Source organism: Pimephales promelas, chromosome 15, assembly GCF_988280905.1.
Source record: "Pimephales promelas chromosome 15, fPimPro1.hap1.1, whole genome shotgun sequence".
Lineage (NCBI taxonomy): Eukaryota > Metazoa > Chordata > Actinopteri > Cypriniformes > Leuciscidae > Pimephales > Pimephales promelas.
Genome location: NC_142783.1, coordinates 18,099,012 through 18,116,561, shown reverse-complemented (window position 1 = coordinate 18,116,561; position 17,550 = coordinate 18,099,012). Strand labels below are relative to the sequence as shown.

Below are 17,550 nucleotides of genomic sequence, written 5' to 3'. Positions count from 1 at the left end.
TTATTACATTGTACATTGGTGAGTAATGGGTATTTTTCAGTGATGCAACATCATTACAACTGTAGGTGGAAACAATCATCCACACTATGAGGCTGTTAACACAACACCATTTTCAACTACATAAAACTTTCTGCGTTTTGGCCGTTCATTTACATGGCAACGGCGTTTTGGGTGCCTGGTTTTTGAAAACGATCTCCATGTAAACAACAAAAACGCGAATCTCTGAAGATGATGATGTCATGCACATGCGTAATTATGTGTTCAGTCTAGTGTTTCATCGTCATTTAATGGTCTGGTAGCAGAAAACAGCATTTTTTGTCGTTTTCTCGAATCCGTGTGAATGGCGCTTTGACAATTGTGTCGTCTGTACGCGGAAAACTGAAAGGAAAAACTTCTTCTTTTTAAGCATATCGTTGTTGTGTAAACGTACCCTAGAAGTGAATCATCAACCAATTCGTTGAAAAAACATTGATTCGGTTTAGGAAAAAAAAAATAAAAATCATCCTGATCATCCTTAGATGATTGAATCAATTACTCAACTGATTTACAACACAGATGCATTCTGAAATGAAACACTTTTATGTGTTACTTAGAGATATATCTGAGATTGTTCTGGCTTAGGTGAATCATGATTCATTGAAAAGACTGATTCATATGAATTAAACACCATTAATATGTCTTCCCTTTAGACATGCAACGGCTGGTCGTGCTTTGGAGAGTTATTAAACCATTCATTAAATCATTCGTTCTAAAACACGGATTCATTCATGAACTAAACAATACAAATGTGTTTTGCTTGTAGACTTAAAAAGGCTGGTCGTGAGTCATGAACCGTTCATTCAAACAATTTGTTAAAAAAAAAAACAACAACACTGATTCATTCACTAAATGCGTGCTGTGTGTTGCTGTGTTTCGCTGAGGCTCGATTGATACTATTTTCATTTGTGAAGCAAAAATAGACAAAGTGCATACTTAGTTACTCAATATTGTAATACGTTGCTCAATATTACATTAATGGTAATTATTATTCTGTTGTTTAAATGGCAATATCAGTCAGACCACTTGACTTTATACAATACATCACTACAAGACAAAACTGTTAACCTTACCTTGTTAACCTTTAATCTCTCATTATTTAGGACTGGTTGTCAATAGTTTAAAAGCTTCATTTATGTGCAAAATAAAAAAAAGTCTGTGAATGGTTACAACACTCAACCGTTAAAGCTGTAAACAGAAAATAGAAAGAGCGGAGTGCTACACACCAATAAACCACTAATTGATCATCCATGTTCATATGCAGGCTATGGCACTGCTGAAGAAGATTCTCCAGGCCAAAGCCCGTCTGATAAAGGCAGTGACTCACGGGTTTCATGATATTCAGATGAGCCTTCAGTGTGGGTGACTGGTGACACAGGGCGCTTGAGCATGGAGTTGGTGGACATGCCCAGAGGGAGATTCTGAAATTCTGATGGATCAACTCATCCAATGGGCCATTTCTAGTGGAGTATGGGGAAAAGATAGCATCCAGTCCTATCAAAATATGAGCCAATGTGTTCCAGACAAAAGCTTCTGAGACAGCTCAACAAAGAACCACTGAAGCAAGGGCTTCTCAAACTTTACTGTACTTTTACCTACCTGTCTGGACACAGTGGTCACCTTATACATTAGTATAGGGATTCAAACGGATAGTTCACCCTAAAATTAACGTTTTCCTCTCCAAAAGAGCTCTAAAAATTGTATTTGGTTCAGACTTATGGGTTTGAAACAACATTAAGGTGAATAATTGATAACATCATTTTTAGTAGCCTATTTATGTCAAGGGTCAACAATAAAGATGCTTTGACATTCAGGCCAGTAGTTCTGATATTTACTGGCATAATTTTCACTGGAACCACTACAAAAATAACTTTTATTTTTACCTGTGTATTTTTATTTTTTTACATTTCAAATTTTACATTTTTATTTTTACCTGTGTATTTTTATAGCATTTGATAATGTGTAATGCCGCCACAAACTGCCACCGTAACTTTAAAATAGGCCTTTGCATCTCATCAGTTTGTTTTTCATATGCTCTGTATACCCCCCCCCCCCCATCCCTTTCACCCTCACATGGAAAAGTGGATGAAAAAAAACAACAACAACCTCTACTTCCTGTGAAACTGTTGGTCGCACCTCTGACTGCAGTGACGGGGGAGAGTAAAGCCATTAAAATGACACAGAGACAGATCATGTGTGACACTTCAAAGGGTCTGGAAAAAGCTGGAAAACTGAGCAGCGCAACCTCCTCATCCACCCTCCGGCATGGAAGAGAGGGAAAAAAAACACAAAGCCGACAAGCACGCACCGCATGGTCAACACAAGCACCCAGAGACTCCCGCGCTCTCCTCTCGGCCTCCCCCCAGACCCAAACACAGACTCGTCCCCCGCGACTACACGTCCAATGATTACACTATTCCCTTTCTCGCTCAGAGGAGCTAATTAATGCTTTAATATGCAAATGAGTGCCACAGTAAATTACACAGCTGGCAAATATGCCTGTTTTGCCCCCAAAACTACATCAGGAAATGAGCAAGACTGCGTGTGGATTGTGAATGCAAAGAGACCGAAGGTTTATTTCCAAACCATGAAGATGATTTCACCTCAAAGTTTGGATGGCAAAAGGCTAAAAGTTTATCTGCAAATTCTGAACAAGTTTTAACAGCAGACGGGATCTTGGACAGCAATAATTGAGGACAGTTGAATGGCCACTTTGAATGCTACATCAATTACATGGCATTTTTAATTTAACACAAATGAAAACAAGTGTGCGAGGGAAGCAGATATAGTCTGTTTAGCACGTCATAGCTACATCTGACAAAAAAAAAAAACTCACTAAACATTATTAACAGCTAAAGATTAGATGTGACATATGTGACACTCGCAAAAATAGGTTTTGTTTAGATTATTATCTTTTGTGTTCTTTCCTTTTATTACCTTTCCTTTTATTATAAGTTAAATACTATTGAGAGAATTCACAAAGCGCACAATGACATGCTGTTTCAAATAACAGACACTAGGTGGCAGTACCTTTCAGACGCGTCACTCTGGGATCCTTAGCGAGGCGCGGAAGAAGACGAGTTCATATTCCGGTTGAATGGAAAAAGAGCAACTGTTGTCCCGTGTCTCTTCTAACCGAGTCATCTATTCAATATTTCCAGGTTAGTTTCACAACTTTTATATGACTACAAAGGGTTATAATCTAATTTGAATCCCCAGTGATGTGTGTTTGACAAGCGAAAGGTATTTTAATTGTGTAAATTGTAAAGTCTAAAGAAAACTGTGTGACGATGACGGATGAGGAAATGGCGGCCGATGCCCGCACTAATGTTTCCTTTTATATATTACTAACTGCTCGGGAGATTTCTGAGTTATTACAGTGGATGTGTAAAGTAACTGTGTGTTAGACTATACGTTACACGTAATAAATAAAATGCTAATGTACAGAGTAAACGCAGTTTACAGATGTAGTTTTGTTTGGGTGAAACGCACGTGGTAGCATTGAATGCATACATGTGGTAACATTAGACTGTAAAACAGTTTCAGTTCATAGAAATCTAGAGTAAAGGAGACAAATGTTTACTATTGAAGTTTGGTTTTGTTTAATGTAATTTAATTGAACTTGACCTAACTGTAAATGGGATTTATTCTGTTATATTAAGTGAACATTTAAATGTATAATGTAAAATGTATAATGAATACAGAAATACTCGTTTAATGAGAGATAACAGAGAATGTGGTTTAGGGAGAAAATGTGAAGGTTGAGGAAATATGTGAAGATACATTTTTGTGGAAAAATGTACGTTTTATGGAATATGTAATTTCGTGTTATCCAATTGTGGATATTTCCTGTGTTTCAGTACAGAGCAACCAAAAATAACAGTAATAATTCTTTATTGCAGAGTAAAGGTTGAAATGTTGTAAATAAAATGATACATTCCGGTTGAATGGAAAAAGAGCAACTGTTGTCCCATGTCTCTTCTAACTGAGTCATATATTCAATATTTCCAGAGCACTTCGACCAGGAGTATCAATATATATCTGCTAGCGGACCCCTGGCTGGGACCCGTTACACGTACAATACGACCAGGTTTGCACACAATAATGCAACATACTGCATGCTTCACAACCTTATTTTTGTTCACATCAAGTTATAGTGAGTACATAGTCTAGTTTCTAAGCAGACTTACTTCTACAACAAGATATTGGTGACAACAAGTGCTATTTTTTTCCATGGTAGTGAGAGCAGATGCAAAGAAACAGAGATGTGAGGGTGTGATTTGGTTTAGCTTTGATAAACATATGACGCTTTTTTATACGACTGTTATTTTCATGCCCTACAACCATGTGAAGTTGATGGGAGAAGGTACTGTGAAAGTATCACTAAAATATGGAACATGCTACAATACTCACAAACTCAAATTCTCTAATTAAATTTCAGGCCACAAATAACTAATAAGGTTTTTTTTTTTTTTTTTTTTTTTGATGCCACTGAATCTGGAAGGCAATAGAGAGGTAAAAGCAGAAATAAATATGAAGCTGTGGAGCAGAGGTAGCACCAACATATAGAAGCTTTGAGTATTATTTAAAAAAAAAAAGACATACTGTAGGAGCAGAAGAAAGCAATAATGAGACAAGCATTTGTTTTATGTCCTGTGACTGACTCTTAGGCCCTGTTTAAACCTGGCAGAGGAGTTTTTTTCAAATGGATCACAAGTAGACGAGGGAGACACATCCACAGAAATCCACTTTTCTCTGGATGTAATTTTTTTGTCAAGTAATTTGAAAGTTGCATTCAAAAGGGGAGGGCTAAGATAATACACTCAGCTGAAAATTGCATTTTTAAGTTCACTTATCTGTTCTAAAAATCCATTCAAAACTGTGATGACGTCACACAATAGCAGAATGCTAGCGTGTTCCGGCCAACAATGGCCTAACCTGTAAGAAATCGAAAGGACATAAGTACTCGTTCATTCAACTTTTGGCCTATAATCTATATTGAACTTGCGGTATCAACAATAAAATCTATGTTGATTCTACGACAAGCAGGAGAAAGAGACACATTTAGCCGTTTAGCTCCGTAGACTCCCATTCATTCTGTACTCGCCTGCCATCACCTCCAGTGGAATTCTAATGGAACTGCAACCAAGATGATACACAATAGGGCTGATAGGAAGTGCCAAGGCTCTCTGTTAGAAGGGCTCTGGTGATGCACAGAATCGTTGGGTGAAATGTCATAGCCATGTTTTATTTTGGATCAGAATCAAGGACGGGAACTAACTGTTTTCTAACTGAAATCGAAAATAATTTGAAGAGTTTCTGACTTTACTTTGTGGGAAACTTCAAAAGAAATAGAAAAAAAAAAAAATGGAAAACAGCATTTTAGCACCAGAATACTGTATTTACAAAAGTTTAAAAACTGAGCTGCAATGCCACACGTGTGTGTGTGTGTGTAGCTCATCATAAGCAGCTCATCAGAGGTCCCATGAGCAGGACCTGCTCTCTGTCTGCTCACTCACTCAACTCCAGCCATCATAGAGTCAGACACCATTACCGACCACAAACACTAACCAAGTCTTAGTTCCACTTGGAGTCTGTCCCACAAGACCACCTGCCCCTCTACAGCCCTACCTGCATCTCTAATGATCCTTAATGAGTGACATCGCTGCAACCTGAGTCTGCCATGCACAACAACAGTGACTTTAGGAAAACAAAAGAAAATAATATGATGCCATTGTTGTACATCATTGTCTTAAAGAGACAGTTCACCCCAAAATAAATGAATGTCAGTGTTGTCCGATGTTGTTTTGGACCATATTGGCTTTCATTGTATTTACAAAATGTCATTGTACAAAAACAGTTCTTCAAGATATCCTGTTTTATGTTCCATAAGTTTTAGTAAATGATGATGGAATTTACATTTTTAAGTAAACTGTATAAGAGCTGTAAGTATTTTAAGAATTTTTTTTTTCTTCTTGAAATTCCTTATGAATATAATAATTGTTGGCATATAATAAGCGTATATAATAAATAGAATAAGCAAAATAATTGTTGTTGGCACATAATGTATACAGATTAGGTCTTGTAGTAATTTGTTAAGAAAGCTTGAATGTGTAAAGTATGACCTTAACTAAGGTAAATAACTAAGCACTTTGAAAAAGAGATGGATAACATGGTCCCAACTTTCAGAATTTCCTAAGACTACCACAATTCATATTTTAGATCAGCAAATAATCAAAAATAAGCACCAAATAAGCCAATAATCAAATGGATTTGAGCTTCTTCAACAGACACGCCAAATCAGATGTTATAAACAAAGACCCTAGGACCTACATTCCCTCCCTACCACCTTCCTCTCTTTAAGTATGCGCATGTAAAATTGTGCCACACACACACACGCTTTTCTTTTGAAGAATGAAATTTTCGCTTTTCTCAGTCCCAGGGAATTTTACGAAACTGAATCAGAACACTTGATCTGACCACCCACTGATTTCTGATGGAAAGATTTGCTTTTTAATACAATCGTCAGTCGTTCTGCCACGTGCCTGGCCCAGACAAATCCCAGCAGTGTGTCTTCTTGTACTGCCACAGTGAAATGTCTCATTCTCCATCGGTTAAATACCACTCTGCTGTAATCTATCATGGTGGAAATGTTAATAACATAGTCCTCTGTTTCAGCTGAGCTTAAATATGACACATTTATACACATTTAAGACAGATGACATGTTTTCAGGCCGTGTATCGATGAAAATATATTTCGAGGTGTAACTGATTGACAAGATAAAAACATCAGAATCCAAACTAATGACTGATATAAAAAATAATCAACTTCTGTTTCAAGCTATAGAATCTGTTTTAAAGAGAGCATTCTGTCCTTTCATGATTTTAATTAACACTTTAATATGCAAATAAGATAGAGGAGATAAAATCATGACAAACAGATGGCAAGTGAACTTTTTCTTTTCTGCCATGTTCTTAAGTTGCAATATCCTTTTTTTTCCTTTTGCAACGATGTGTGAAGCAGCAGCTCTAAGTGATCAGCAACAACTTATCTTTGCCTAACTTCGATGGTAACTTCTGTCTTTTCAGTTAAACTTCATTGATACAGAAACACGGAATGGCAAAAATTTAAAAATTGAGTTTGTTTGAACATCTTTACAGTAATAATTGTGATTGTAAAATCCACAGTATCCCCCTATTCCAATGGATTTTCATCATTAAACTAGGGTTGGGTAGAAGCTTATTTTTTTTTTGATGGGTTAAGAAAGTACAGAAAGTTTGACTTTTGTTTTTAGGTCATCAATAGATCATACAGAGGTATACAAAATGAATTGCCAATACTCTTTTACAGCCCTAAACAACTTTGTGACCAGTGAACCAATGAATGATTTCATCATTGTAATCATTCATTGCTTACAGGATTTACTGGGCAGATTTTAATTTTGTTAGATACAAATCTTTTGAATTAATTTAACATCTATAGTTATTAGTGTAAATTGATATTAGTTAATAGTTAAATGTCTCCAATAAAACCCTAAAATATATACACACTATACATTTTTTCATGATTGTTACACAAGTTTTTTTTTTTTCATGATACTCCAGTCCTAAAATCTACAATTTCAAAAAGTCTCTTTTATTTTCAATTTGGACCCAAGAACCATCTGTATTCAAAATTACTTTACTACACACTGAGATAGTCAGGATTATTATTAGACACCTCACCTTTTCCTCTTTCACGTGTTGGTCCAAATCCAGTCTGATGAGTGAACGGTTGATCTTTAAGGCCAATGAGAAAGCCATGAGGCCCCCAGCAAGCACATGATTCTGTCGTACGTCCAACCGCTGGATATGTCGACTTTCTGCAAGGATCTCAGCCAAAGTCACAGCACCTGGCACCATGGAAAATACAGGCTTAGTTATAAGGTGAAACAGAAATAAACTCCAGAAAAAAGGAAATCTATAAAGAGAGAATGTGCCAAAGAGGTAGAAATTTAGAAAAGCAATATTACGAACCCTACCCTCGCATGTTATTCCTGTGGCAGCTAGGCCAAGTTGCAATAAAGAGCGATTGATCATGAGGGACTCCTTTAGCGTGTGAATGCCTCTGTTCTCAAGGTTGTTTTTTCCAAGGTTTAATGTTTCGAGGGTTTTTAAGTGGGGCTGAAAAAAAAAAGACAAAACAGGATGTTTAAGAAAACATGCACTGATGAGCTTGTTTTTAAATCACTTTTTAGAATTCAAGTGTCCTTTTTTCTGTGCATTTGAATCCAATTATGGATGGTGAATTTGTGTCACTTTGAGAGCTTTAAGTGTCACACACCGTGGCGTGGCAATAGATTGACTCTCAAGAGCATATTAGCCGCGTCATTTATGAGGCACGATTAGCAGCCATATAAAGCAGGAGATAGCGGAGCACATGAGGGAAAAGCCATGTTGCGTAACAGAACATACACTAGGCCAGCTCGCTACACTCATTATTCTCACTTAGTCTCCAGCTTTAAATGAAAAAAAAAAAAAAAAACCAAGCTCACAGATCAACTAACAGTTCATTTGCGTCACTGTTACAATACTCAAGCATGTAAACACCCACACATAGACATATACAGTAAATGTATACAGACACAACCAACAAGCCCAATCAAATATTAAGAGAAAGAAAAACTAAAGAAAATGACATTTCAAATGTAAAACACATAAAATTTCAAAATAATTTAGTCAAGTATTGTTTTTTGTTATCGGTATATTTCTTTAGCTATAAATACAATACAACTTTACGGGATAGTTCACTCCCGTCGTTCCAAATCCGACTCTTTTTATTCTTCTGTGAAAGTTAAAAGAAGACATTTTAAGAAATGTTGCAGTGGTTTATTTCCATTGCAAGGTCAATGGGTTTCAAAACTGGTTACCAAGATTCTTCAAAATATTGTATTTTGTGTTGTGCAGAAAAAAAGAAAGTCAATCAGGCTTAAAAAGAGATGAAGACGAATTTTTGTGAGAACAATATATCTGTAATTATATATCAAACTATATAGTTTAGTTATTTAAAGTCCAATTAACTACAAATACGCAAATTATTGTTAACATAATAAACGTTTCAAGTTAACTGAAGTAGCGTCATTCTAACAGCCTATGGTTGAAAACTTCAGTCAACCGATCTCCAATTGGTCAGACAAGGATCCACTGTAAAATGTGGATAACATTGTGATTTAATTATGTTATGCTGACATCAGAGAGTTCTGTGTCTGCCCAAATAACCCATTTATTCGCTCTCTCTTCTTCTGCCTTTAAAGAAACCCCAGGGGAAAAAAAGAAAGAAAGGTTAATAACAACCCTTCCTGTGTCATATTCGACACGACCAGCCATCGGACTAATTATATTCATTATGGCCGCATGGATGTCTACTTATCCTTCTTAATGACAGACCACATGAAAAAGCCCTCTAAACACATATCTATTATTTAATCAAACTGTTCCCATTTGGTACAGGCAAAATAGAATGAGCAGGCTTTATTTTTGGCCTGAATGAATTCTCTGTGAACACGCCAAAGGCCGAGAGAAGAGAGAGCAGGCCTTTAATTTGTAGCTTTTGATTTAAATCGCCATTCAGATGACAGAAAGGTACAGTTTATTCTGACAATCAGAGCTGCTGAAGAGGAATAGATATTATTAAGGATTAGAGATGAGCTTTCTAGTGAGGATGAGACAAGCCATTTCCTTTTGTTCTCTCTGTGTGTCAAACTCCGCAATAGTAGACCACACACACACAAAAAAAAGATCCAGTAGCTGTCATGTTGACGGTTTGGGTACTTCCTCTCCAAAGCCCAGCAGAGGCCACATGCAGTGTTACTTTTCGTCTTTAACCAAAGCCACACTCGGATAAAACAGGAATGAATTAATAGCTGAAAATCATTGTATTTAGTATTATGCGCAACCCGTAGTTTATTCTATATAGACCCACTCAAAAATGAAACTTCCCTGGACATCTCACTCTTTTCCATGTAATGAAAGTAAATCCGAAATGGGGCTGTTGAGATTTCCAAAGCCCCATGATGGCTTTTTTGTAAGGAACAGATTTAAATTGAATCATTAAACAGTGAAATCTTGACATTTGTCCATGAATGAATCATTCTTTTAAGTCAGATCTTTCCAATGATTCAACTGATCCAGTTCACACACCCAGTGTGAATGAATCCGACTGATTTGGTTCACTGGCTCAGTGACCTGCCACACAAAATTATGAGTGAATAATAATTTCAGTTTTTAAGTCACAAATAGCTACTGTATGGCTTCAAATGACAACAAAACTTGTCAATAAACTATATTTTAATGCTATCATGGTGCTTTTGCATCTTTTTTTTTTTATCTTGACACTTTCAGACCCCATTCATATACTTAAATAGAAATGAGTGGATTTTAGATTTCTTCCAAATTTCTCTTTTTCTGTTCCATACAGGTTTGGGAGCGTGTAAATGATGGCAGAACTTTCATTCTTGGGGAACCTTTTTTCTTTAAATAAAACTGTGAAAAGAATTTGTGAAAACGCTACTTCCTGATCCACAATCTACCAGATGTGATACTTCTTTTTTTTTTACTCCTCTGCTTTTTTTAATCACACTTCGTAAGTCTAGAAGTGCTGTTGTAATGATTAAAATTGCACATATCTCTATTATCTTGCCCGAGAGAAAATCTCACCAGAACATTCTGTAAATGGCTCATGCCACGATGAGTGATGTGATTGTTACTCAGTATCAGCGTTCTCAAACCAGTCTTCTGAAACCTCAAAGCATCACAAATCTCCTCCAAACCTGTGGAACAAAGAGAAATGACTACACAAGAGCTGAAACCAATTGTATAGTTGAACCACAAAAATGGTTTTCAACCGTGCTATTGGAAGAGCACAACACAACCTCAAACAAAATGTGTGTACCTGAGTCAGACGTGGTATTGTTGCTTAGGTCCAAGGCTCTAAGAGTGTTGTTGTATTTAAGGAGGTCTGCAAGTTGCATGGAGTCCTGGTAGCCGTTAAGCTTGTTTTCAGAGAGATAAAGCTCCTGCAAAGCGCTGTTCCTTTTCAGAGCACCGACTAGGGCAAGAATTGAGAAAAATCTTCGATAAGCATGGTGCTTTGTCCTTCTCTGAGATATGTGTGCCAAACAAACTCTGCCACAGTGCAACAACAAAAAGATGTCATGTAAGACAATCTGGAAGAAGAAAAGAACGAAGAACGAAATTCTAAGAATGCCCACAGCGGTTCACCCAAATGACAACAAAGGCTTATTGAAAACTTTGAGGTTGTATAGGACTAACTCCATTATCATTTTTATTTACATCGCTGTGATTATCACGGTCATCATTTTAATCGTCAACATCATTATGTGTCCCTTTTAGGGCCAGAGAAGCTTTCATGGGCTTTTGTCTGTGGCCTCACAGAGCTGTCTGTCCAAATCAATGCGGCAGATTTGATCAGACCCTTTCGGTTGCATGCGGAATGCCAACATCGTCATCTTACACAGTAGGAACCAAACAGGGGGATCGTTGAATTGATCGGAGGGACTCCACTGTGCGAGTCAGCAAGTCCCGCAATCAGGGCCCCACCGATCAATAGCAATGATCAGAAGCTGGGCGTCCCGCTGGGAAGAATGAGAGGGGCGGCCGAGCAGCCCCAAAATATCAAATGGATCCACTTGCCGCTTAAAGACATAGAGCCATGAAGACATAGGATGTGCCACTCCACTCCTCTGTCTCATTTAAGGTCATTTCACTTGGGTTATGTTAATGGCCTATGTTTACAACATCACTTTCTTTATCTTTCTTTTATCAAAGTCATTTTCGGGGGAAGTCATTTCCATTCAGACATTAGCGTGATGTGCAGTGACAGCACACTGTTTCTATGCATAGTCTGATGACCAAATATAAGTTGCTTATATACTGCATATAATACTGTATCCCCATTTTCAAGTGGAATTACCATGGTACAGTGAATAAATTTAGCCACGTTTTTTTTTTTTTCATTCTAGAAAATAAATAGCTGTTTAATTTGTGTATTATGTTAATGTTTAATTGAAGAATTGCAGTAACTTAAAAACAATACATTTAAAAAAATATATAAATGAAAATATAATATATGCACGTTTTGATGTTTTATCAAAATATCTCAATCAAAAAAAAACTCAATCAAAATGTATCTCTAACAACTTTAATTTGTTTAATTGGGAAAAACTAATGAACAATTAAAAGATATAGTTCTTAAGAGTAATTTGTTCATGAATCAGACTACACTGAATGTTTCTGCATGCCATTCATGAGGAAAACTCAAGAAATATGTTTCGTTGCAATATGTTGCTGTGTAGTCTTTTTATCTCTTCAAATTCAATTCAGATTGTAAACTCATTCAGAACTGAAGTAAATATGATTTGTTTGCCCTGGCGATTGAGCAATGTTGAAGCAATGCAGAAAACAGTGTTCTGCACAGAATTCAAGTTGTAAGCAAGTACATTACATAGCAATAGCTTATTATTAAATTATAAAATTATTTTAATGGAATGTATTCAAGTTTAACCAGAATGCATGGCTTGCAGGTGTTTTTTTTTTCCCCCCAGACTATACCTCGGTCACACACCACTTGCAATGTAGACACCTCCATGATCTAGCTATGTTATTTAGCGCCATTGCTAGTCACACACAATGCATAGGCCTATGTGGACATCTTCATGGAAGTCAGTTTCTGCCTCATCAGTAAAAAAAAAAAAAATAATATTTTGACCTACAAAATACAATTTCACGATCTTAAGGAAATGCGGGGTAAAGTCAAATTTATACATATGAGATATTCACAACTGTAATCAAACAAATTTTTAGATCGCAAATACCTTTCTTAATTTAATTTACATGTTTTAATGACAGTGTCCTTCACAAGCTTGAAAGGCCGCCACATGTCTGTAAAAGCTGTGTCTATAGTCCTGTGTCCTTTTAGGAGACAATCTCTATAGTGCTGTGGGAAAGACTCCATCTCACAGTGAGCTGGCCAAAGTGTCCTGAATGGATCGGTGCAGCAATGTGTAAAGTGACAGGAAGAAGATTACGACATCTAATCCAAGCCCAGTCTAGCTGTTAGGGTCACTGGGCCAAAATCTGCCACTCCTCCCCTTGTCCTGCTTCATCTGTTCCTGCTGGCCAGGGACATGGAGAACGCTCATTCAAACACTTGCTATCTGTACTTTCGTATAGGGTGACCATAGTATAGGGTGAAATAATGTCTCTTCTGTATTAGTAACAAAATATATTTATATCTTTAGTTTTCTTCCTTTTTATCCTGTTTTTCTTCCTCATCCTCCTTGGTTGCCCATCTATATTTTGCTGTTGGGCTGATCTTTCCCAGCAGTTTTTTTTTTGAAAACCAGGGCATTTTCATTATTTTATAAAAAAAACAGCCAGGATGGGAAGGACAGGACATTGCACCTACTTTATGTGCAAGCACTTTGGGTGTGAGCACAAAATCTGCAGGAATGAGTCAAATTAAGTGTAATTTGCTGGTGTTAATATCAAGCCCTGGTCACAAAAGAGAAGAAAATACTATTGCAACTTCCATTCCATGCCAAGTTCAATTGAGAGCAAAAACATAAAGAGTCCAATTATGTAGTTAACCCCATAACCCACAATGCACCTGTTAGCATAATCTGCATTTCACAGCACAGGGTCAATATTCTCAGGCACCAAGCACCCAAACTTTCTTCCATTGTTAGCTCTCATACACTTCAATTGAATGGTGTGTGCTGGGCATACCAAGTGTGAAGAGAGGTTTGCCGCTCAGGCAGGTGTTTTCAAGGTGCAGCACTGTCAGCCTGCTGGTGAGAAGGGCTTTTGACAAGGCCTGTGCGGCGTAGTCCACCATAGGCATGTTGCAGGCATCCAGCCTCCACAGGCATCCACTCTGAAGAGACCAGACAGCAAACCATCAGAGAGAGAGAGACAGAGAGACTCCGAGGCCTGGTTTTGCCCTCGCTGCGGACTGGCCTCTCTCTCTCACCCTCTCTCATCAGAAGCAGAAACGTCAAAACCAGAAAACAATTCTGACGGGAGGTTCCCAAAGATCTGCAGGCCATTCCGGAGTTTCATCCTATAGTCCACCACTTCAAAAGTGTCCAGATTTTTTTTTCTTCTTTCCCTTTCTTGGGAGATTTTGATTGATCTCAAATAATACTGCCTGAGAGCGTGCCTTTGGTTTTTACCATTGAAGTCCTCATCACCATAAGGTGATGCTGTCTTTCATCTAAGAGCCGTTCCTAAATGAACACATATTGTCAGGAGCTTTATGAGGACTGTAATGATGTCCATTAAAATCAAAGTGTGAATTAAGCTTTATTCAGCAGTGCGAACATTTTCATCTTTGATGCATGCAATTCATTGCTTCCAATTCAATCTGAATACCACTGTGAGGTATTGGTTCACATAAGGTATGACACTTAATGACACTTTTAAAACACAAGGTGTGTTTCTGAACTTGAAAAAAAGGCAACGTTTACATAGCGTTTTTTGTTATTATTATTGATTAATTAATTAACCTTTAAAATAAAATGGCAAGTTGCCATAACGTATTATCTGGATTTAAGATTCAATAAATGTAATGTTTAAAACAATATATATATATATATATATATATATATACATTTTATTATTATTATTATTATTTTAAAGGAGTTAAAAATTAAAATCGTTATATTACATGGTTTAAATTCTTCGGTTTATTTTGTTTATGAACCAATAAGTCTCTTTTCAAGTATTAAACATTCACAGCTTGCACTGAATTATTTAATTAAATAATCATTTTAAGTAGCCTACTAATAAAACGTTAAAACGTTTTAGCAGAACATATTATAACAATTACATATTTCACAACCCATTGGGCAGTAGGATTAGATCAGATGTGCAGTAAATCTTACCTGTCGGAGGAGGTGTGACAGTGAAAGCCAACCTGAGTATCCCATTCCTGAGTTTGAGGACATGTTGAGGTGCGTAGCTGATTCGTAGTACAAAAACATATCCAGCAAAGATGATGCTCCCTTACATAAGAGAAAATAATAAAAATTAATATCAACAAGTAAAAATAATCCTGACATAAAAAATGTACATTTTGGACGTTTTTCCCGCGGACTGAAAATCTGGCATCTGAGTACGTTCGTCGGCGACGCCAATTCTGCAGGGCACATCGCTTCATCCCGACCACTGATAAATACACAGCGCCACGTCAAAAGTCATATTTTACCAGAGTGTCAAATCCTAATTTAATGTAAGGATATAAAATCATTGGCTTCAATATCTCATGGAAAAGAGGTTTTCCCCTAGCGTAAGATATTACGCAGTACTTGTTCCCTCTTCTAGAGAGAATCGAGGTTAGTAACCCAGTAGGCCTATGTTATCAATATCATCTATACCAAAGCAAAGTCTCAGTAATTCTTTAGATGGGTAAATGTACTTTAAAGTGTGTTTCTTTCACTTTGGGAGCTATAAGAAGTGTTGACTCAAGAAGATATATTGGAATCATCAAATCAAGTTATTTCTTTCAACGATAAATCGTAAATATATGTTAAAGTTTTATTATTGCTCCTGCATTCCTTTTTAGCAAAACTTGAATATGGGTATGTTTAATAGGGAAAAAAAACAAACATTTTGAGCAAAAAGCTGAGAAAATCACGTTTTTTATCAAAGAGCAGATCGGATTCAGAACGATGATCAAAACATAGATGGAGCAGGCTAGATTGAGTCCATCAACATGCCCAAAGCTTCACAGTCCAACACTCCTGGGTCGACATTAAGAAGTTTTGATAGGTGCAGTTTAATATTGATGATCACGTTATTTTACATATGTTTCTGCTTCTTTTTCACCTGTGTTTTGATCAGGAGATTCTCTTTCAGAAGATGTATAGCGCCCCCTACGATATGTGTGAAAACTCAGAAAGCTGGAAATTTCCGTCAATGATCGGGAAAGCATTGTCTCACAAATGACGGAAATTCCCATCTAAGGCCGACAAAAGAGTTAAAAGCAATTGTTCATATACTTACATTTTCCTCCAGCTCGGCCCCCTGCAGGCTGATAAAATCAAATTGCACTGATTTCAGGATCTCTTCAAGAGATTCACAGGAGCAATAATCTAACCGTTCACCTGGAAAAGCAATCAGAATGGAGATACCACTTTTTACATATACGTAAAAAGGGGTGTCACCCTGGCCTGGACAAAGTGTCAAGGGCATTTGCTGTGACAAATTATATTCAGCATTGGATAAACTAACATACACCTAGAGAACAAAATATCTGCCCCTTCAAATAGTGAGACATATTAGACACTAACACATAACACGATCACGTCTGATCCCCTCCCTTTAGTGGAGGAGACAATCAAAGAGCTTCTGATTATGCAGGAACAGATGACTTTTAAACAAAGCCCTGAGAAATACTTTGATGGCCACAGCAGTCCGTCTATATTAGACACGCGTTGCAAAGGCCCCCTTCCCCTCATAAACTCTTATCTTCCTGGTCGGGGAGAAGCCAGATCGCTCAGAGCTGCATGTTGGGGATATAATAATTTATTCATCATTAGCATAATCATTTGTAATTTTTTTAACAACAATCACTTAACTGTACCACAGGAAGGGGGGGGGGGGGGATCAGAAATCCCATTTTTCTAATCCCCTCTGCCATGTGCAGATAATGACACTGAGACTTAGAGTTAGATGCCATCAGTGTGCGACTAGGGCGCAGGAAGCCAGAACATGCTGACCCGCACATCAAGCTCACATCTACTGGTATCAATAACCGCTGTTTCAGTCATCAAAGGGACAGCACATTTTAATCCCAAACTGCCCTTCAGCGTCAGCATGTACATTTCAATTAACAGGCTCGTCAAAGTTCTGATCTTATCAAGTGTGGTAGCTAAAAAGTAGTTGCTGTTCACTTAAACCACACTTCAGGGATAATGGGAATAGGCTATCTTTACAGCTAAGCAACTTAAAACACACATACAAAATACATAGTTTAAAATACACATGCTGCAAATATATAAAACAGAGACGGAACATACATTTTGTTTAGGTTGTCAATATGACAAGAGCTTTCTGAAATACTATTTCCGTTTAGTCAATTGTGGCATTCAGTGGAAAAAAAAAAATATTTCCTAATAATCATCGCTGTCCATGGCTATTTATAATTCTATATTTCAGACCGCTGAAACTCAAGAAACTCTAATGGACATTTTGGTGAATTGTTGGATAATCCGTATGAAAATTTCATTCGTACGTTTTTATGCAATCCGCGTATGCCCCACTGACAGTTATTTTAAAGGTGGATCTTACTGCTTTTTTTTTGTTTGTTTTTTTTTTTCTTCGCATGTGTCCGTACAAATCACATTGTACATCTTAAAATCACTACCTCATACGTTTTCTCATCAGATTGGGTTGAACATTTTTTTTATTATTATGCATATACTTTTTATTAGAGGAAGCTTAATTTAGCTCAGT

The 17,550-nt window shown here is 37.1% G+C and overlaps 1 protein-coding gene across 1 annotated transcript in view; it reads right to left on the bottom strand.

Moving 5' to 3' along the window:
• The window catches only part of LOC120478837 (protein phosphatase 1 regulatory subunit 37), a 38,059-nt gene that overhangs the window by 15,413 nt on the left and 5,096 nt on the right, over positions 1 to 17,550 (bottom strand). Inside the window, exons 4-10 of the mRNA XM_089120274.1 lie at positions 16,099 to 16,199; positions 14,979 to 15,098; positions 13,822 to 13,969; positions 10,967 to 11,122; positions 10,732 to 10,844; positions 8,058 to 8,199; positions 7,762 to 7,928 (exon numbers count right to left, since the gene is read on the bottom strand). Of these exons, the coding sequence (XP_088976400.1) occupies positions 7,762 to 7,928; positions 8,058 to 8,199; positions 10,732 to 10,844; positions 10,967 to 11,122; positions 13,822 to 13,969; positions 14,979 to 15,098; positions 16,099 to 16,199 (947 nt within the window). The remainder of the gene's footprint in view (positions 1 to 7,761; positions 7,929 to 8,057; positions 8,200 to 10,731; positions 10,845 to 10,966; positions 11,123 to 13,821; positions 13,970 to 14,978; positions 15,099 to 16,098; positions 16,200 to 17,550) is intronic.